Genomic DNA, 22,960 nt, shown 5'->3' on the forward strand with positions numbered 1-22,960 from the left:
CGTTCAGCCTTACCCACAGCTCTCTGTACAATGGGTCCAGTGACAAACGGTTTTCATCCCTTGACACCTCTTTGGTATATGTGAAATTTCTCTAACTGGGGTAAAAAAAATTACTATCTTTTTATGTTTATTGTTGTATGTCTTGTTACCAATTTAACTGATCTTCTGAGCCTGAGACTAAACTCCAACTTCGCTTATAGAAGACTTGTTCTATCACCTGTTTGAAGAAAACAGTACTTGAATTTATTACACCATGTATGTTGTGAGGCATATTTTGCTGAAACACGGGCTGTAATATCTCCATTTGAAGGGGCACTGCATCCCCAAAGCCACTTCTGCAAGTTCTTGTCAGTCTTTTAATTAAAATTTAAGCATCAATATGTTAATGAATGGGATCATCCCTATGTGTTGGCATTTCAGAAAATATTTTCTTGCAAAGAAAATGTGTGCTATAAGCCACATCCGGGCCAGGTTTTGATGCTTTTCATCAGGCTGAGCAATGTCTTCATTTGAGAACACTTCTGTTAAATAAAGTGAGATTGCTCATAGGGTAGTTGCAGTTCAGCATGACTAAGAGGTTTTTGAGTTGGCACTTATTTATGAGTCAGTTGATGATTTCTGTCTGGTATTAACATCTGTGGATGTTGTTAGGTTCATGGGGCATACATCAGAGATAAAAACGTGTTCCTGCCTCATGGAGCTTTGCATCCTTTAAACATGCCTCTGGGAGGCATTTTGTGTTGTGACCTCAAAGAGACTTCCTCCTGCAGAAAGAAGTAAGAACTCTGAGAAATTATGGTCTCAGCTTTTATAAACGTATATGCTCTAAATGTTTGATTAACATTTACTCTAATCAGCTATTTTTGGATGTTGCTTAGAGATACTCTGGTTTATGTGGGAAATCTTCATTTGGTAGTGCAGAGGTGAGCTGCAATGACTGGTTAACAAATAGAGATAGTGCTTCTGCAACAGTCTGATTCATTTGGAATTCTCTGAGCCTGTCAGCTGGTCAGAGTTGGTGACACATAGAAGCAGTGTTCTGCTTCCTAATAAACGTAACTGTGTAAATTTTTGCACTCCCAGTATGAGTGAGTCACTGGATTCAGTTTTTTTCACCTACATAATTGTACTAATTTGTACTTTTTGTTATACATTGGAAGTTAGCTAAATTGTTTATCCCTAAAGCTGTTGGTCTGGTGATTTTTACCAGACCCTAAACCTATATCTCAGTTAGGCTGCTTTCAGCATCTACAAGTGCTGTGGTTATGATGGAGCCACAGCTGAGGAACTGAGGAGCTGAGGAACTTCCCATCATACAAGAGTTACTTAGGCTTTACCTTAAATGACAGTAACATCTGATGGGACGAAGAAATTAGTTGAGCAGCAAAGTGAGGCATTGCTCTTTGGAGCAATGTGACTTCTGTCCCAGTAGAAGTAATTATTGTTCATTAGATGGCAATGGCTCAAGTGTTGAGCAATAACAATGATGTTGCTCAGCTGAGTAATAGCTTGTTATTCTTGTGAAGTCAATGTGAGCCTCATGATTGACAAATAGATCGGCCCTTGCTCCACAGGCTGGAAGTTTGGTGCTCCTCAGTGGGGTTTGGCATATGAAATCATTTTTGTGTAGTAAATTTTGAATATTTTTCCTAAGCACTGAATTGTGATAAAATTGATGGACACTGTGCTTTTAATAGAGCTGAATACAGCAGCATATGATTGCTGTTGATTTCTATTCAATTGACCAGAGACTGACAAGAACCCTGCGGCATTTAACCTACAAAAAAGCAGGAGGCTTAACTCCATTTTCAGTGTGGACAATCAAATTGAATTGGTTCCACTGAAGAGTGTAGAGCAGGGCTTTTTCAAGTGGCCTGTATTTTGCAATTGTTTACTGCTGCTGTTCTCCTCTTCCACTTTAGAGCTAATCTTACTATGTTGTGAAGGAACTGAAAAGATCAGCAAGAACAAATTGAACCTCAGATTAAAAAAGTAGAAATTAAGTTAGAGGTATGGGAAGCCCCCATGGAAGAAAAAGGGGTTTCCTGATGCTGCATTCCATCTTCTTGGAATTTCAGCACTTAAATGCAGGTTCTTTAAGGATCTGGAATGTAAAGAGCACTTTCACTTTATTGTTCAGCCTCATGATGAATGACTGTATAGGACACCATTGGATAACCTACCAGAGAGGGCTTTAATTTGATTGTCCTTTTTTAGAGAGACTTGGTGGCAGAGGGAATGAATAATGGCTGATCATTATTTTCTTTTGTTTCAAGCATGTTAATGGTGCCTCCTCTGCCTTATGGTGTGTGTATTTCACTGTAAGCTTGCAAAGATAATCTTGCATCCTGCACAGCCATACTCAGCCATATATTTTTGATACCTCACTATAACTTGGTATTCTCCTTTCGTGAGGGGTTATCAAGCAGAAAAGTTTCTGCTGGGATAGGAACTCACTGGAAAGGAGCTTTTTCTTTTGTGAAGGTTGTTATTAGTGTTAAGTACTATACTTAAGCTAATTTACCTGTATTTGTTAAATGTAGCAATTTTCCTCTACAAGAAGTATTATAATTGTTTATAAGCAGAACTGCTCTCCCAGTTCTTCTGATTTTCCTGCTGAGTACTTACCATTAATTTCTCTTAACTTAAACTAATACTATATAAAAAAAAAGGCATTAAAAAAATCCAGAACCACAAAGTTCTGGTTAGGAAAGCTTAAAGGTTAAACGGTTTTCAGAAAGAGCTCCTTTCCACAAAGAATTGTTTTAAGGTTTGTGTTTTTTCTTTCTTTTCCACTATCTAAAGGTTCACTTTGACAGCAGCAAAGTACCTGAAATTTTGGGTGCTGAGTTTGTTGTTGTTGTTTGGTTTTTTGTTTGTTTGTTTGGGTTTTTTGTTTTGGTTTTTTTTTGGGGGGGGAGGTATTTCTTTTGTTTTAAATAAAGATGTCTTAAGTCTGCTTATTAGTAATGACTAAAGAAAAACAAACTCCTGTAATAGGAAGGGGGAAAGGAGGGTGTGGATCTTATCCCTGCAGTTCCTTGTTGCACACTTGAGAGAACTGGAGGTTATAGCGAGCTCCCAGATGGAGATACAGCCATAGCATAAATAGCGATTTTTTGTTATTCTTCCAAAACAAAATGTGTTCCACTGTCCCAGCAAGGCAACTTGAGAGAGCTGTGCCCTTAAACTGCTTTTATCTCTTAGCCTTTGAAGATGCTGACAGTGCTGTGGATGACCGGGACAGCGACTACCGCAGTGAGACAAGCAACAGCGTCCCCCCTCCATACCACACCACGGTGCAGCCCAACGCCTCTGTGCACCAGTTCACAGGCCCTGCTCGCCTGCAGCAGCAGGGAGTTCTGCGGGATTCCTGTGCTGACTCCCTCCAGAATTACGATCTGGATTATAGGGAGCATGTGGCTGTCAGGTGAGTGCTGTTTTATGGGTAGCTCTCCTTTCCCCATTGTTTTTCCACTGCAGGCCATGAAGGTGCTGAGCTGTCAGGGGTGGGCAGATCAAGGGCTCTTCTGATAGGAGGGTGTTATGTGTGTTGTTGACACTGGAATTCTGCTGTGAACCAGGAAAAACCCCTGATGGTAAGAGTTGCACCACATCTGGCTGTTTAGGCAGTTACCTTTAAAAGATATGCTCAAGTTTAGGTAATTTACTCTTGATTGTACTTTCCCCATACTCTCTGAAGGTTAGAGTAGTGAGTAGTTGTTCTGGTACCATGGCGTAGATGTGCCTCCAAATCCAGTGAAACAGAGTTATCCTGCTGGGAGCTTCTTTCTTGGTAGAGATTCATTTACTCTTCTGTATTAGCACCAGTTCTGTTAGATCTGCCAAAACCGTGTATTCAAGAAGAAAGTCTGTAACAGATTAGTTGTTGGGTTTTTTTCCTTCTGTTCCTGTTGTCATGTAATACCATTGAATAGTGTGCTTTCACTTTAGGTTTACTTTCAGCTGTATGAAAGATAGTTTGTTTGCTCTGATTTATTATTTTTTTTAACCATAAAACAGTAGTTTCACAAGTGTTTTTTAGCTTGTTGAAGAGTGTTGCAGCCCTAACTTAGCAGGATCAATGGCTGTGAGCTAGAGCTAGTTGTGCCAGGTGCAAGCAGAAGATTTTGGACTGTGCTGGTCAGCTTGGTAAGAGTGGTTCTGTAGAACAGGCTAAGCTGCTGCTTCTGTCTTTGGTGAGGCAGGAAGAGGTGGTTACTTAAGCACTATCACAATTAGAGGTGCAAAGTTCTATTTGTACTATAACTGATTTGTTGTACCTTATCTCCCTTGGTGTGAATGTTTTTGTTTTCTGAAGCCTGAACCTAAATTCAGTTATTGTATTGGGTGACTGAGGCTAAGTTTTGCCCTTCTTGATGTATGATCATTAATGGTAAAGGGTGAAGTTTAATGGTAACATCTAATGTTGTTAGTGTTACTGAGTTTTCGAGAATAGAAGCAAATGTGCCAACAAAATGCATTTACTGCTGTGTGATGTGTCATTCCTAGTTCATTTAATCTTTTATATATAAGCAAGTTATTCTCTTTCCCATGTGAGTCTGTGCTGCTGGCTTGCAGTGGTAAAATTGCTGAAGATTTGACTGAGAAGATGAGTTGAGGGTTTTTCTTTTTGGAAGAACTGAGCTGAACAGTGATGTTGGACCCCCAGTCAGGGGAAGCCAAATGGTGGCTGCATATTTTTGGAGTTGTGTGATTTCTTGGAATGGCAATACAGGTAGTTTTTCATGGCTCACTTTGCTTGGAGTTAGTGTATATGTGAATTTATATCTCTGTCTAAAAGATAAATGTGTTTTTAAGACCTTCCAAAGAACCACCGCTGGTTTGAATTGTTAGAGAGTACCAAGCTGGAATATTTTTTTTTTTCCCTGATTTCCTTAAGGTATTGATGTAAAAGGATCTGGGCTGATAAAATTTACTTAAAAATCATGAGCTTCGAAGTTTGCTATACTCTAAAATTACTTCCAGTCCAAAAATGCAAATCCTTGATGGTGATTTGAACATTCCCGTTTCCATGTGCATTTTCCAATGAGAAATCTTGCCCAGCAAGATTCTTTGCCGCATATTTAATCTTAAAACATAAAATACGCAAATAAGCTTTCCAAAGAAGCTACGTGGGATTCTCTTACTTACCAGAAAGGTATTCCTAACAAGCTGGCTGAAAAGAAGCATGTGGGTAGATCTTAAATATTTTCAAAACAAAGTTGTAGCTGAGTACTGCAGGAACAAATTGTATTTGACTTTCATTCCTAGCAGCTCTCAGGTCTGTGTTCCACGCAGTCACCTTATGAGATCAGTGTTCCTGGCAGACTGCAGCTGATGGTTGCTGTGAAAATGAGGGCTTGTAGGAGGCTCTCCTGGGCAGACCCAGAAGAACCAGATAAGAACCTGCTAAAACCTGTCTTGAACTGGGCAAAAGGTTGTCAGTGGCAAAATGCCTCAGTTGAAACTGTCTATTCTAACACTTGGGGTTTTTTTCTTAGAACATTTGAGTTTGGGTGAAAAAGTTCTGCTTCTCTTTATTAGCTGTTACATATGATCATATTCCTGTGATAGAAGTAATGTATTTTCTTCTGACCTTTCCTAAGGACGACAAGTAATATTGTTATTTGTCCTTGGAATGTGTTTTGCTGCCAGCAACCAGTTGGCTTCAGGAGAGCAGACATCTTTCCCCTCAGTTGGTTGTGGTGGTTTGTTTTGTTTTGTTTGTTGTTGTTGTTGTTTTTTGTTTTTTTTTTGTTTAAGCACTAACTTTTCTTTGCACTGCTCATTTTCTTTAACTGTCCTCCATACCTCCCTAGTCTCGCTCAATATGATAGCATAGATTCCACTGTGAGAGGCCACACTGACCTAGAGTCCACATCTGAGTCTCTAGGTCTGTCGGATGAGTGGGTTACCCTCTCTGCACCTCTCTGCCTGTCTCCCCCCTGTTGCTGCTTTGTAGTGTTCCTGTGATACATTTCAGCTGATACTCGCTGTTTGCCTCAGCTGCTTTTTAGATCTGTAGTTGTTAAATGCTTTGCTGATGTCTTTTTCTCCTCTCATGTGCTGGGTTTCTCATTATTTCTAGTAAAGGGGATGCTTTGTAGAAGAGCAGAGGAAGTACATACAGGGAAAGAAGCTCAGTTAGAAAGAACAGTAATTTTCTTTGTCCCTAAATTAGTAAATATTTTTGGTTCAGCATTTACAGATAATGGCTCGAGTTTTTGAAGGGCTTGATCCAGTAACTATGGTAGTCCTGGGAGTCTTTTAAAAGAAAATTATTTCAATTACCAGCTTAAAATAGTGAGCAAGAAGTGTAGTAAGTATTCTAAACTGTGTTTAACAGACTCATTTAAAGTGATGAGCATATTTCCAGTTAGTATAAGTTAGCTAATATTTTTTGAAATACAGCACTAAGGCAGCAGTAGAAAACGCAGTGACGTGTCTCTCTTTCAGGGCTATCCCATCTGCACCCTATGTTGGTGTGCTCTGTGCAGCTCTCATGGTGAAGACTCTTGGATTAGCAGTATCCATAAATGCCTGTGTGTTCTCTGTCTTTTCCCTTCTCTGGCACAGCGGAGTCAGGGACATACACACCCTCATGCTCCTTAGCTCTCAGCAATGGGTGATGTGAGGTGGAGCTGCATCTTTCAGATGATCATTTTGATGTTTTTACATCCACTTTCTACCTGTTTGTATGTATATTGTCAGAAGCTGTCCTTGTGAGGTTTAGATCAAGACATTTCCTTGCTGCTGCCCTTGGAGCTGTTGAACAGTTGAGATAATCCTGCCGACCAAGGAATAAGAATTAATCCCAAAATCCCAAGGATCATTTACTTGGTTTTCTAGGAAGCATCAGATTGTTTCACAGCTTAATTCATTCTCCCACAATGGACAGTATAAATTGCTGGATCTGTTCAGATGCATTATAAATGGGAAGTATACAGATCCTGAAAAGCATCTGAGGCTTATGATGGGCTAATATCTAGCACCACTGTTTGTTTTGCCTTCTGGTCCCATAACAGGTCTAAGAATCTTAATTTTGTGTTGGTAGAGGCACCTTGAGGCAGTTAGCTGCTGCAAGAGCTCTCCCAGCAAAGAGGAATGATGAAATAGCTGTAACTCCTCTTGTTACTTGTGCCCACATTTTGTCCCCTGTTCACACTTGCCTGGAGTCCAGTGAAAAAGGACTCCAGATGAACTCACTGCTCTTTTGCCACCCCTGGGAGATACAGGGTCCCTGTGTGCTTTATGGATACTGCTGAGACAAAATCTGCAGCCCAGAGCGACTGAAATGCAGGCACAGCATAGTGGAATGGTACGCGTGGGCACTGCATCTTAAAGTAGTCCTGTTGCAGTAAGTGACTTCTTTTCAGCATGCCTAAAAAAGCAACAGCAGAGTACTGGTACCACCAAGGCTATGTGCCCTCACTTGATCACAAAAAGCTGTTCTCCCTCAGAAGGGCATTTCTAAATTTTCTGCAGACATAACCGATGGAATCTCACAACTCATGCTGCTTTTTTTGACAATTTGATTGAAGTGTAATGGTGGTAGATTGGCAGGTTTTCAATTTTGTTATTTCTGAATGTTTCTGATTTTAATTTTCGTTTATTTAATGCATGTTTTTCCATTACTATTTTTTCTGTCAGTCCTATAGCTTTTTTTAAAACTGTTGTTTTTCCCTTCCTATTTTTTTTTTTTGCTGCCTCTTCCTTTTCCTCCCACTCCCTTTATTTCTCATCTTAGACAAGGATCTCTAGGTAGAAATGAGAGAGTCAGGATCATTCCATTTGACACTGAAGATGGAGAAGAAGAACAGGACAGTAACTATGAAGAGCTAGGAAAACTGTTAATAGAGGATTTCTTAGAAAAAACTCATAAAACTAGAAGCTGGCATGAGACAAACATGAGAAAGATGCCACCTCTCTCAAAAAGAGAAAATATAAATCACTGTGAAAGATCAAGGTGCTGCCAAAATGTGTGTCTGGAGTCAGGATCTGTAGATGTCCCTAGATATCCTCAGGAATATGATACAATTGATAGAAGAAGGAAAAAGAAGCTGCGATACAATTTTGAAGACAGAGAACAAATAAGTAATGGAGATCTGCAGTTTCCTGGGGAGAAAACAGTTTATTTCAATGGCGTGGCACCTAGTTCTGAACCCATTGGTGATTTCTCAGTATATGACAGAATTGGAAAATATATCAGTAACTCTGAAGGTAAGGGGTTGCCTGCTTATCCAGTCCTGCGTCCATACAAAAATGGGTTAATGGTTAAAAGTGGCAAGTTGCCCAACAAGCAGGGGATGAACCATGAGGACTCGCTTCACCTGAGTAACACTGAGGACATGAAACGCATGAGGATCTTAAAGAACACTTTTGTGCCTGTCGATGTCCTTGAGGAATTTGACAGCAGCGCTTCTGATGAGTTCCAGTACTCTCCTGTTTCAGATGATGAAATGGGGGAACTGGCTATGCTTTCAAAAAGATGGTATGATTCTGACATCAGCCATTTGAGAAACATAACTGCTAATTTCCCTGCAAATATGGGCTCCCAGTTAGAGGCTACCTCTGATAAAACCCGTAAAACTAAAGAGAGCAAGTGTGGTCATCCTGTGCAAGACTTAACACTGTCTCCTGTTGAAGAGCCCAATGAGGAGTACATAGACACAATGGATGAACTTCAGTGTCTGGTGGAATCAGTCTCTGAATACTTGGCTGAAAAGGAGGAAGAAATCAGCAAATTTGGTACATTGCCAGAAACAAAAAAAAAAGTTGAGAATGTGCCACTGAAGCAGGATAATGCTGATAATTCAGCAGAAGCTAAAAAGTCTGAGCAGACCAAACATCTTGCGTCAGAGGAGAGTACCAAAGGCAAAACTGAATCTCTTCCGGACTTGTCAGGGGTGAAAAATACAGTGAATTCCCTGTTCAGCTCTTTCACTGAGAAGGTGGGGTCAAGCACAAAGCAACTCACAGCCTCTGTTGAAAAACTTGTGTCTTCCACTCCAGAGAATATGGAAAACAAAAACTCATCAGAGGGTGGAATCCTGAATGTATTTACTAGTAAGGCTAGAAGTGAGAGTTCTTCTGGAGGGGCAGCAGATAGTAAATCTGACCCCAAATTCTCCGTTCAGTCTTTGCTAACATCCCAGGTGACTGGTGATAAAAAAGCCCAGAACACAAACTCCAACAAGGCAGAAACCACGGAGACAGACAGTAAGGCTTCTGCACCACATCCTCCCCAGCAAACGCAAGGAAATTCTGCCGACAGCCAGCAGAGCCAGCATTCAGTTGTGAATTCAGTTCTAGGCATGTTTAATACTTTGAAAATCTTCTCTGAGAAGGAAGTGCCAAAACAAGAAGTCACAAAAGAGGAGCACACCAAGGACAGCCAGACTGTGAAAGTTGAGGAGGCAAAAAGGAGTGAAACACCATCTAGACAGATGTCAGCCAGGACAAGCAGCACTGTTCCAGAGGCACAGAAAAGTGAGACTAGAAGTGAGGCAGAGGTAAATGCAAGTAGCACTGCTGTGTCTTCCATCTTTGGCAGGCTCACAAACTCAGTCAGTTCCTTCAGTCTGAAAGCCAATCTTGATGGTCTCTTAGCTCCCAAGCAGCCAGATGTGCCACAGAAGCAATCAGATTTGCATCCTATTACAAGTCAGCCAGGTGCCACTTTGGTAGAGGGTGTGCCCGCTACCAGGAAGCAGTCTCCTGTAAATCACTCAGAGAATCAGCATCCTGCAGGTCATGGACTTGCAAACAAGCAAAACAGAGGTAATGTGGAACCTAAATCACAGCCTCAAGATCAGGGTACAGCATCTGAAAGCTTTTTTAGCCCACTCAAAAAGTCTTTCAGTCAATTGTTGCTTCCTTCTGCTGAACAAGGGAAGAAAGAACGTATGTCCGAACATTTTAAAGACCATAAGTCTGAGGAGAATATAAGACAAAATAGTTCGTCAAAGCAAGAGCACTCATTTCCTTTCACTGGAAAACTTCCTTTTATCGGTGGGCTGGGTTCTTCAGCAAAGCAGGAACAGAGGAATGAGAAGGGAGGCTTTATGTCATCATTATTTAAATTTGCTTCTGCAGAAAATCTAGCATCTACACAGGGCCAAGAAAGTCATCAGGGTTCTGGTGGCAATTCTTTTCATGACGGCAGAAACAGTAATTCAGGAAATGCTGTTTCAGTAAAATCTAGTTCAGTTCCCAATTTATCAAACAATAAGGAGGAACTTTTACAAAGGAGAAACATGAATAAAGAAAACCTATCTACTGTCCAGGTAAACAGGGAAAACCACCAAGATGGTGCCTCTGCTACCTTTAAGGCCAGAGAAGAGCTGCAGAAAGCTAAGGGTACTCAAGAAGAACCGAGAAATGTAAAAGGAGGACTGATGAAAGAAGGAGTAAATGCCGCAGATGTAAGCAAAGGCTCAGTTGAATCCACCTCTTCAGCCAAAGGGACAGAAGTTCCAAGTGCAGATGATACTCAGAAGAAGCACACACCAGGTTTTCTTTCTGGCTTTCTTCACATTTCTTCAAATGAAAACACTGCCAATAATCAAGACTCGACTGCTAAAAGCGAGGGTGATAGCCAGAAAAGTGCTTCTCCTGGGTTATTTTCTGGCTTATTTAGCTTTGCTTCAAGTGAAAATTTGTCTGAATGTAAGCAAGAGAAGGCAAAACCAAATTCTCTGGGCTTCATGAAGCTTTTTGATAGAGGAGAGGATTCTAGCTCAGAGACAAAACCCAGTAATTCAGCAATGGCTTCTGACAGTCAAAGCCGCACTGGAGAAAAGCAGGAAGCTTCCAGCTTCTTAAAAAATTTGCTGCCAAAACCAAAGGAGAAGCAGGATAATGTGAAAAAAGTGGAATCTTCCACTACTGACCACTTGTCCAGTGCAAGAGTAAATGAAACAACTGAGCCTCATGTTCCCCACAGTGGGCATCCTATGCTCCCTGAGGCCCTAAATCTGCAAACTAAGGTACAGGACTTATCTGGAAAGCCTGTAAATAGTAGGCATATTCCTCATCAGGACACAGAATCTAAAGTTCTTCCAACTCCTTTGAACAAAGGATCAAGTGAATCTCTGAATTTGACTAATAAAAGCTATAACCCTAGGGAGCAGTACTCAGCTTATCAGGAAACAAGGAGCCATTCTAGCTTTGAATGGGAATATGAAGTGGGGGGACTGACTGACACTAGTGGAATAGCAGTACCAGTTTACTACGTGTTAAACCAGAACTTTATTCTGCCCCCTCAGTTCTTGGACTGGCCTGAAAATGATGTGGTAGTGAATCTCTGTAAAAAGGATGGGAATGCAAATGTGATGGATTGGCAGACTAATGCCAATTTTGATGAACAGAGTCTAGATTTTAGTGTGATGTCATATGAGTCATTTGACCAGTTAATGTTTCAAGACATTTGTTTGGAAGAAAATGATGCATGGACTGCTGATTCTCTCAATGAAAGTTACAGTAACTTTCCACCCTTTGAAAGAGATGGCAGTTACTCATTTGAAGAGTTGCCCATGGATTTGAGCTACTCCTCTGGCTGTGATGGAACAATGTGGACACTAATTGATCAAGAGACTTTAATTATGGATGAAGGCTTAACGTACTCATCCTATAGCCGGGAGTATCAGGAATGGATAATGATGCTTGAGCAGGGCGTGTGGTGGCCATCAGAAGATGGTGATTGTGGATACTACATGTACAGTGACAACCAGTATGTGTATTCTCTGCTCACTGATCCCACTGGACAGTATGTCTATGTATGTGCTCCTGAAACTTACTCCTACATGGACTGCTGGGATTATAATTTCCAGATGGATTCCATTCCAAGAGCTGTGCTGGAAGACAACAATATTGCTGTTTGTGGTTTCAAAGTCCCTCTTGGCAGTGAAGATGAGCTGTTTTGGTTTGCTGAAGAAGAGTGTCTAGATGATTATACATCAAATAAACCCCTGGATTTGTCAGTAGCTTTGCAGAGGAGTGACCAGCTAATGAACATGAATTTGGAAACTTTTTCACAGATGTTTGAGGAGTCTATTTATTATCAGAGAGAGCAGCCATTAGACTTCTCAAGTTATAAACTTCAGAAACTCAAAGTAGATTTCAGACCTGAAAAGGAAACCCCAAATCATTCAGAGGAGCCTGCCCTAACCCTTGATCTCAGAACACATTCCAGGGCAGCTTTCAATAAATCTCTGAGTAAGGAAGTCCACACCAAGGAATTTGATAAGGCCGTCCCAGTGGCAGCTTCTGGGAGTGGGTCATCAGGATTCTTTGGATTCCAGATGTTTCAGTCTACTTCTAAAGCTGAAGAAACTGCAGCATCTACTGAAAGAGTAACAGAAACAAAAAAGACTGAGGAAGATAAGAAAACACCAGTGAACAAAGTTAGCTCCTTATTTTCTGCTTTGGGAGGACTAATTGGAAAGTCTACCAGCCCTGGCTCTGAGACATCAGAAGATCCTGCCTCGAAGAGAACAGACACATGGTCAGTATCATCTGAAAATAAGACTGATGTTTTATCACTTACACCAAATAAAAAACTGGATGAAGAACAAGCAGGGCAGAAGTATCCTGTTACATCAGAAACGAGAAGAAATACTTTGTTAGAACTTAATTTGGAGGCAGCTAGAAATGAAAAGCCAGAATTACACCAGATTGAAAACATCTGTGTTAAAAAACCAGGATTGACGAGATCTCCTTCTGTACTGATCCAAACTGCTATGGATGGCAGGCCCATACGAGAAGAGAGACCTGTTAAAGCAATACCAGCTTCCAGGCATCTTGAAAGGCATGCAACCATTAATGAACCAAGTCAGCCACAGCCAACTCAAAACCAACCAGCCACTGAGCCTGAGGAGACATTATTTAAAAGTGCTCTGAAATTGTTCAGTATTGGAGAAGATTCTCCTGCAACCTCAACTGCCAACAAACCCCAATCTTCTGGATTTTTTGATTTCTTTAAAACACAAGTAAGCAAAGTGCCACAGCCATCACCAGAACTGGAGAAGAGGCAGAGTAGTAAACCAGAAGAGGTGAAACAGACAGAACAGAAGGAAACCTCAGGCATTTCATCTTTATTTGGATCCCTTGGAGAGCTCTTCAAGGCGGAACCTGTGTCTTCTCAACCAACCTCAAGTACTACAACTCTGCCAAAACGCAATAGCAGAACTGTGGCTGAACCAAGGCAGAAACCTGAGAAATCTGGAGGTCTTCAGAGTGCCAGTATGCCATGTCTGTCCTCTACCCCCAAGGAAGAGGTGAAAACAGAAGGCATGGACAAGCAGGTCTCTCCTAGCCCTAGGGTGCAACAGGAACAACAAAGCAAAAAAGCTGTGGAGGAGTCTCCTGAGAGTAAAAAAATGCCTCCTGGAAATGCTTCACAGAAGCCAGTGAGTATAGGTCCCAGAGGAAGCCAGCTGGGCCAGCCAGCTGGGCAGCAAAGCAGCACACCCATGGTCACACCAAAGCAACAGGGAGGTCATGTAGGAGACACAACTAATCGGGCAAAACTGAAGCCAGATCAGACGCCCAAAGAGTCAGGTTTCAGTTTGCCATTCAGCTTCTCTGATATCACTGCTCCGAAATCCCAGCCAACCAGTAAGAGCATATTCTCCTTCTTCACTGGATCAGATGAACCAAAGCCTTCGGCACCTGCTGCTGCTGCAGCTAGTGGGAAGCAACAAGAAACAGAGGGGCTGTTTCGTCTCCCTTCTTTCTTCTCCAGTGGTCCAGCTCCTGACAAGAGTGTACCTCAAAGAAGTACTAGTTTTAGCTTCTTCAGTTTGACATCTTTTTTGGATGAAAAGCCACAAACTGCTCCAGGACAAGAAAAAACAGCTAAACCAGTGAACTCTAAGCCACCAACTGCTCCTAGACAGGAGAGTAATACAAAACCGGCTAAATCAGTGAACGCTAAATCACATATGAAGCAAAGTGTTTCCACTGACTCTGGTGTCAAAACCAGCAGTTCTACCAGGCAGCAAGATGTAGACAATAAAAAAGAAGCTGATGATATTATTGCAGCAGTGACTGGCAAACAAATGTCTAATGACCTCATGACCCCAGAAAATAAATCAGAAAAACTGTCAGTGGAAAATGTAGACAGTATTGCTGCAGTTGCTGAAGAGAGTGGTTTAGAAAAGCTTCCACAGACCAGTGGAGAGAATGGCTTAGGAAAACTTCCACAGGCCAATGAAGAGAGTGGCTTAGGAAAGCTTCTACTAGCCAATGAAGAGAGTGGCTTAGAAAAGATTCCACAGGCCAGTGAAGAAAGTGGCTCAGAGAAGCATCCACAGGCCAGTGAAGAGAGTGGCTTAGAAAAGCTTCCACAGACCAAGGACACTGCAGTAACCAATTTGTCTGGTCCTGGTCCTTGCCTTGAGACTTCCACTGTGCAGGAAGGTTCTCAGGACCAACAGAGTATTTCCCCAAGGGCAGAAGAAGATGAGTTGGGTAGTATGGAGAAAATGGACAATGTTGCGTTTCCTACTGATGGAGAACCTTATTCTTCCAAAGAGCAAACTTCTGAAAAGATTGGTCATAGCATGGCCTCAGGTGACAAGATGGATTCCCAGGGTCTAAATGACTTAAGTAGTATAGAAGAAATGAAAAATGAAGTGGCCTCTGAAGAAGTACGTGTACAGAATGAGTTGCCAGAACAAAAAGTACCTGAACAAACTGACAGATTACGAAGGGCACAACAGCCACATGTTCCTCCTAAAATGCCAGAGGCACCTAATTTGCAAAGCAAACCAAAGGAACCTGAGAGTGATAAATCAGTTCTGGATTCTTCAGTTGAAATGTTTTCAAGTTTCATGACAAAAATGAAACCACCTAAAACATTTTCTGGTTTCTTTTCTCAACCTCAAGCTACTGCACCTCCACCTGCACAGAAGAGAAGCTCGTCTTTCTTTGGTTTCTCGTCCCTCCCAAGTGGCCCAGCACCGGCTTTCACAAATGATATATTCGGCATCTTCAAAGGTCCGAAAGAATCTCCAAAAGAGATGCCTTCAAAATCCACCCCTAAACCTCAAAGCACTGGTGTGAAAGATATTGCTGGGTCTGTTCCAGCAAAAGACTCTAGGGAGCCAGAAAATACAGCTGCAGCCAGAGAGTCTAAAAGAGATATCTCTACCTCTGTGAAGAAGGATGTAATACCTGTTTCAGTAGAAGAGAATGCCACAAAAGAGTCTCCTATGAAAACACAAACTGAGGAGAAAAAGTGCTTGGAAACCTCTAAAGAGGAACCTTTGAGTGCCACTCCAGAAACAGGAGTCTCTAGTGAGAATGAAGTCCTTGAGGTGCTGCAGCAGGGTAGTGAAACACAGCCCTGTGAGGTGGTAGATACTCAGCCATGCCAGTTTGATCTCAGTGGTGCAATTGATACAGTGCAGGCTGAGACCACTGACCAGGCTGATGCAGATACTTTCCAACCAGATGTGGGGCCTTCAGGTATAGAAGAGGAAGCTGCTCCTGCAGAGAAGGCAGCCACTGACATCCTTCACACTAGCTCTACCGATGAGTTCGCAGTGGAAATGGAAGCCCAAACTAACAGGGCAGACACAAACCTTTCCCAGTTAGGTGAGAGTGCTACACTTGAATCAGAATCTCCTGTTGTTACAGGGGACCAGGCCGATGCTGGTATTGATCAGCAGGACTTGATGAGTAGTAATGACAGCAAACCCACAGCTCCAGCTGATGAGTCCAGTGTTCATCTGCCTGAGCTGAATGAAGAGAAGACAAGTGAGGTGGAAAAGCAAACTGCTGAACAGGAAAAACATTTAACAATTGATGAGGTGCCTGCAGAAGGGATTGCTTCCAAATCTGACTTGAAGAAACAGGGTAAAGCTAATAATGTTGCTGCAGATACAGGCAGCAGTAAACCTGTCTTTGAAATACCAAACATAACCAGTTTGCCAAAATTCAGCTTTATGTCATCTTCTGATAGTGGAAAATCTTTTGGGTCATTCTTCTCTCAGCAGCCACCTTCTGCTAATAAAGCAGGAACAGATGAGGGCCTTGTTTCCAGTTTTAAGAAACTCTCTATGTCTCTGTTTGACGGAGGTGGTGAAGAAAAGGTGAATAAGCCAGAGAGTACCCAAGGAGCAGTATTTGGGAAAAAGCTAGATTTCTCCTTCCCCTGGCAAAAAGACATCAAGGAGACCTCTGCCAAAAAGGAACCACATGTACCACCACAGGCTTTGTCAAAACCAGATGACAAGGTGTTAGGAACAGTCAGTTCAGAAGAAAACTCAAAATCTGCAGTCTCGGATCAAGTGACTGATGCAAATATAGAAGTGAAGCTGTCTACAAAGCAGACTGATGCTGTAGACAATGAACATTCTGAAGAGCCATCTGGTGCAAGCACTGTTGATGATACATCCAACAAAGAGCTGGGAGAGAAGCTTGACAAAGAGTCAGAAGATCAGCAGAATGTGATTTCAGGTGAACTACAGAAAGAAGATCAGGCAGAGGAGCATGTGCCAGACAAGCCTGAGGAGAAAGAAACTGGCCTTGATTCTGCTCCTGATGGAGCAGTGCTGCATCCTGACACACTGGCTGCAGATCTGCGTAGTGTGGAACAACTGAATGAGAAAAGGCTAGTTACAAATGAGGCATAATAAATGGGATTTTACCATTTATAATGCAATGCTGCAGCAGTAGAGAGTGGCCTTGGTGTCTGATGTTTGTAGCTCAGTCCCAGTCCTGTACATGTTGTCAGTGTTTGTGATGTCACCGGTGGCTGTCACAGATGATATGGCAAACTAGTCACTAGTCATGTACAAGCCTTTAGACCATTTCTCACCTTTTTTCCACTCCTTTTCTCGAAGTGTAATTTAATATCCCATGTTCTTATGAGTCGTACTCGATGAGACGTTTTTAGTGTTGATTTCATTAGCTTTTCAGAAGTTATAGTCTTTGTGTGTAATTCTGCTACATACAATTCACTTTGCTTTCTTTTTTAGCGATAATAATATTGTATTTGCTAAGGAAAAAGTGACAGGTAGAGTGTAATGGTAGGGAGGAATGTTTTGTTCTCAAAATGCAAGGTAAAGGTATTAAATTTTAGAGAGAAATTTGACTTATTGATGATACATTATGGAATTACTTAGGTTCACCTCACACTCAGAACACTTTCAGAAATATCAGTGAAGATATTCTAATGCCTGGTCTTCCTATAATCGGTGCAAAATTTATTTCATGCAGTTACGAAAGTCTCTAGAGGAAGGTATCAGTATTTCATGAGTGTATTCAGTCCTGTGCGTGTGCTCAGTCACAATTGCCCTTAAAAATCAAAACAGAGACCTGTTAAACTAATATTTAAGTAGTATAAGTGAAACTTGTTCCTCAGTCATACAGTTGCAACTCTGCACTCACAGAACTGCCTGGCTCCAAATTCTTCTAAGACTGCAAGAGAAAAATATGAGTGTTGCTTAATTCTTGGCCATAGTTTTCCTGATTGCATGACAAATTTCCATCTGCTGTATTTTGTTTGAGGATTCTAGGAATTCAGTCCTAAAAGTGTTGTCTTGAATCACAGAGGTCACACCCCAGTGATGCTAGGGTTTTTATATAAAGTAAATAATTGAGAAAGCTCTACTGGAGTGAGACACATGGCTTTCATGTGAAAAATTGCTCCACTTTTGTAAAGGGTTGTAAGTTGAAGGCCTTGACAGTCTTAATCTTGACTGCAGCATATTTTATCATAAACTTGTAATATATAAAAATAAAGTTAGCTGTATTTTTTAACATTAGTCAACTGAAATGCACATGATAAAGACCCCAGCTGCAACAAAACTGCAGAAGACAGAAACACTCACTCTGAATTGCTGTGTTTTCATTCTTATTCATGTCTGGTTATTAGAATATCTTCACTGCAGTTTCTTGCTGATGTAAGGTGAAGCAGTAGTTGGTGCAAGAAAGACCAGTATATAGGGCATACATGAGTGTGTGTGTATATGTATATGTATATGTATATGTACAAAAAAGCCTATATGGTCTATATACTGGTAGACTGTGTTTAAAGTATTTCTACTGCCTACCAAACTTTGAGGTTCACAAGTCTGTAGTTACATAGCAATCATAAGAATATAATAGTTAAGCATAACTTCATAGCATGCCTTTTCAGTAATACTTAGCATCCTGCTCAGTTTTTTAGATGTGCAGGTTGTTTTGTGTTTTCCAAGCCATTGTTTTTTTCTGATGGACTTTCTTATTCTCTCATAGTCCTGCTGGCAGTAGTAGATATGGCTCCTCTTGCAATGTCAGCCAGGAAAGCTCTCACCTCAGTGAGCTGGAACATTCCCATGAAAGTGCCCATGGCTCTGAGCAGGAAGATGATCACCAGGAACGGCAGTCGAATCACTCTTACCACAGTTTGAGCAGCTACCAGAAGGACAGTCAGGCATGGCTCAAGGAGCAAGAGGAGCCCTATGGCAAAGGAGAGGAGGAGAAGGTCTGCAAAACTGAGGAAAAACCTGCAGACAATTCTGCAGCTAAGTTACCTCTGGAACTGGAGAAGCCCAAGGATGTTGATGCAGGAGTCCAAATGAGGTAGGTGAAACTATAATAATTTTATTTTCAGCTAGTTCAAAGAGAATACTTCTATTTGCTTTTTCCCAGGGGAAATTATGTACATTGTTCTTGCAGCCTTTTCTGAAAGCTGAGTTGATGATCTGTGAAACATCTGTTGTAGACAACCAGTTACTTACTGCAGATAAGCTGAAGCTATGTTTGCCTTGTGTGCAAAGAGGAACACTTGCTAAAACTGTGGGGTTTGTGTGTGTGTAAAGAGGAACACCACCTTGGAGCTCATTTGCTGGATTTTCTGTTTCTGGTTTGAGGAACGTACTCTGGCCCCAAAACAGCTGCTTCCATTGCTCATGTGGGATCAAGTTTATGCTTGACAACCAAGAATTACGTGTTTTCATGGTTAGAGCTTCACTAGTTCCATTCTTGTGTAGTAGACTACCACCATTAGAGTTAGTGTTTATGTTGTTGTGAGTTGTAGAGGATTACAGCATGAATAGACATGTTGCTCTGACTCACTGTGGCAGCTTTTCCTGTCCTTGTACTTTGGCTTTCCAAGCTGTTAACAGTATTGAAAACAGGCTTCAAAAGTAAACAGGCTTCAAAATTTCATCTAAGTTTGGAGGAGTAGAGTACTGGATTTTGCACAGGTTTTAGAGAAATTTCAAATTTCACATCTTAAATTTAGGAGTGACATTTTTTCCTTGAGGTAATCAAGTCGTTGCAGCCCATGGATTTGGTTTTGCTTTCATAAGTACAAGGATTTTTTTTTTTTTAATCTGGTTCAGTTAGATCCATGGGAAGATGTCTGCCTGTCTGTACCCTTTAAGATCGTACAGCTGGTGTCACTGTGCTTGGATGATAGAATTAACTACAAGAGTTCATGTGTAGGCAAGCCTTACACTAAAGATGAAAAGAGGAAAACAAGACAAGAAAAGTGTTAAACTGTTTTTAAACTCTGATTCACTTTCCTCTTTTCCTTACAGAGCGGCAGGAGTCTTGTCCCAGAATGGCTAGCCTATATTTGTTCACAGGAAAGGTTATTCACATAGTCTATTTCAGGCTAGTTTAGGCATCTAACTTGGATGCTCCTGCCTCACTGGCTCCCTTTGTCTCCACCCTTTGGCAGTGCTCTCCTGTCTCCATGGAGTAGGCATGGAATTGAGCTCTGAGTGTGGATCCCTTGAGCTGCACTTGAGCTAGCCCTGTAGTGTGGATGTGTGTTGGTCTTATCTATGGGGTTGTTTGATACAGTCAGCTGTTTGCAGGCAGGAAAAGTTGGTGTTTTTATGATTTACACTTCAGCAACATACAAAAGCAGGAATGCAACCAAAACCCCAAGGTATCACAAGGTTAAGGATTGCAAGATATGCTGTGGAGCACTGAGGTGTAGCGTTCCTGACAGATCTGCCTGTCCTCTTGAAAAGCTGTACGAAAGAGTTCAATGCACAGTGGAAACTTGGGGCTGAATCCTGTTGCCATTGTTTCCCCTTAAGAGGAGCTGTAAATTTTGTAGCAGGAGGAGTAGGAAGGGGCAGTGGCTAGAAGGGAACTACAACAGGCGTGGGGATATAAAATCTTCTATCCACCTCTTTTTGTGTCTGTAATCACAATAGCAATGTGTTGCATTGGCTTGATCTGGTGTCGTAGACTGTTTTCCTGATGTTCACACAAGCATCATCTTCCTCCTGGGTGTGGATTGTGCTCATCAGTTTCCAAGTTGCTCCTGAGTTTAAGGAAACCTCTGCTTTAGCCTCACTTCCCAGAGCACATGAATGGCTGTGCTGTCTGGAGCCTGTTGGTTCCTTCAGAGCTGAAGCTGTAATTGCACTGTGTGGTTGAATCTTTAATGCTGCAGGTAAGTGTCTTTCATGTAGTGATTTCCTGTTTCTTGCTTTCAAGCTACCAGGGTGACATCGGGCCACCACCATTTCCTCCAGCAAGAGCCCATTGGATTAGAGCCATTAGCAAAGTCCGACTGCAGCTTCAACAGGTAGGATGGAGTATTGCTTTGCTCCTTTTCTGAGCTGCTGTGGCTCAAGGTTTCACTTCTTCTTCGCTGTAAGACACCTGTTACAGTTTTGATGTTTTGCAGACAAGTTTTATCAAATGTATTGTGCAGGACTGCAGCATGTTGTGATGGTTGTAGAGCCCTCTGATTCTACCAGACATTTTTAACATCATTGTGTGGAATTAGAGATGAAAATCAGAAAAGATGCAAGAGCTGAGAAATTGGTTCTGAATTTGTAAATAATAATAATGGTGTCTAGGACTTAAATGGTTATTCTAAATTGTTTGAAATGAAGACTTTTTCTCAAGGCAGCTTGAGGATAGCTTGTTAGTTTAGTAGGAGTTATCAGTATTATTTGTCGTGTGAAAATGTTCCTTGGGAAACTTTGCTTCAAATATTTTTATATATACTTATTGAAAGTGGGTGTATAGTAAGTCTTGGTATTTCCATCTCATGAAAGTAAGATTTAAAAATAAATAGTCTTGATTTGGGAAGTCAAAAGGAAAAGGTTGTGACATTTTCTATAACTATGTAAACACTCTTGTTTTAGAAGACAGTGTTTAAGAACCAAAAAGTTGGATTTAAAAAAAATGCTTATGGTTTTATTCATCTATATGCCCACAGAAAGATAACATATGGTGTTTTTGTTTCCTAGATTTTGCCTGCTACCTTAAGTGCAGAGTTAATATATTTCACTTAGAAATATTACTTTCTTCCAGAGGTGACTTATTTTGTTTTTATAAGAGATTTTACAGTATTGTCACAATCAGGACTTGCTCTTGGAGATTTTTGAAAATTTTCAAGAACTGATTGTTGTTGCTTTGCGTCTGGGGAGGCAAAATAGTTTTTCTCTTGTCTTACCTGGATTGTAAATGCTTTTCCATCTAACAATGGCTTCACTTCTGAGGAGAGAGGATTTGGATCAAAACTCTGGGTATTACATGGAAAGTGAAGAATGCCACTAGTATTTAAGAAGAAATCAGCTTCTGCTATGCTTTTGTAGAATAAGCAAACAAAACAGTTTAATTCTGTGCCTTATGGAAAACAAGTGCACAAACAAGGGACAAGGGATTCAACAATACCTATCCATGGATCTCTCTCTTTTTCTGAGAGAGTAGAAAGTCCTTGAGGTGATTCAGCATCATTTTGTGATTCTGCTGAATTGGAAGGATGATGTGCTTTGAGATGATTGTTACTGAAGCAGTAGTTTAGTTTTGATAGCAAAATGTCATTATTTGCTTCACCTTGACCACTGCTGACAACTATTGATCAAGAATTCCCTTAAACCAAAAAATGTAGGAATTGGAACTTTCCAGGAGCCTGCTCTGGGGCTTAGCTGCCTTTTCTATCCAAAACCTTTTCCTGACCTCTGCTCTAGTTCTCTCTTGTTCCATATAAATTCATGTCTCATGACTAGGACAAGGAATACTGGAATAGTAAAGGGCAACTGCAAACACAGGACAAAGCCACACTTGCTCTTCTTGTGTTAACTGGATGACCCTTTCTCTTTTAGTCTTTTCTTGCCAGGATTCTTAGGGACTTCCATCAGCCTGGCTTTTTTTTTTTTTTTTTTTTTTTTAATTCTCTCTCCTACTCATTTCTTTATTTTCCCTGAAGTGCAGTGTCCAAAGTTGAATGTAGAAATCCAGCTGAAAGCCTGGTCATGTGCCCTATAGAGCACCAAGACTTTGTTCTCCTGCCTGTGGTCCTGATATCCCAAGATATACTGGCTATCCTGCTGTGATGGTGCTTTTTTTATTACAGGCTATCACTGATGCGTAGTTAGCCTTTAACACTTTCCAGAGATGAGGTTCCTTCTGAAAAAGAGTTTTGTCTGATGTTGTGTAGCCTATCTTTGTGTTGGATTACAGCTGAATATGTCTTTGCACTAGTTCTTACAGAATATGGTGGGGTTTTTTTGTTTTGTAAGCACTTTGTCTCTTTTGTCTCTTCCTTAACTTTTATGTGAACAAATAATTCAAGTTGTCTGTGACAAAATTCTGTGGTACTGAAGCTGATGGCCTGTGTGCTACCAGAGTTGCCTGAGGGATCTTGCTTGATACATTATTTCAAGTTGGCTACTGTGATTGTCAATTTTTACCAGTATGTTTGCATCTATTTTAACAGCTTCATGCAGATCACAGGGTATAAAACTTCTATTATTCTCTCTCTACCCCTTAGAATAATTTAGCTTGTCATAGAAGGAAGTAAAATGCATTTGACACAGTTCTGCTCTTGATGAAACCATACTCACAGTTATTTCTCTCCTTTTCATGTTCTAGAAGATTTGCAAATAATTTGATTATTTGTTGCAGTCTTCAATCCCCAGGGACCTAGGGGAGTTGTGTGTGTGTGTGTGTAAACTTGTAATTATCCAAGGCTTTCTCTTACTATTTT

General features: G+C 41.1%; 1 protein-coding gene across 2 annotated transcripts in view; it reads left to right on the top strand.

The window, feature by feature from the left end:
• Positions 1-22,960, top strand: part of UNC13B (unc-13 homolog B) — a 215,302-nt gene that overhangs the window by 60,237 nt on the left and 132,105 nt on the right. For both annotated transcript variants that reach the window (XM_066180967.1, XM_066180969.1), the window contains exons 8-10: positions 3,208-3,430; positions 18,250-18,576; positions 20,455-20,545. In XM_066180967.1, coding sequence (XP_066037064.1) covers positions 3,208-3,430; positions 18,250-18,576; positions 20,455-20,545 — 641 coding nt within the window. The remainder of the gene's footprint in view (positions 1-3,207; positions 3,431-18,249; positions 18,577-20,454; positions 20,546-22,960) is intronic.

The sequence above is a fragment of the Chamaea fasciata genome, unplaced genomic scaffold, assembly GCF_029207755.1.
Source record: "Chamaea fasciata isolate MVZ Bird 193981 ecotype frontalis unplaced genomic scaffold, bChaFas1.0.hap1 SCAF_4, whole genome shotgun sequence".
In the NCBI taxonomy this organism is placed as follows: Eukaryota; Metazoa; Chordata; class Aves; order Passeriformes; family Sylviidae; genus Chamaea; species Chamaea fasciata.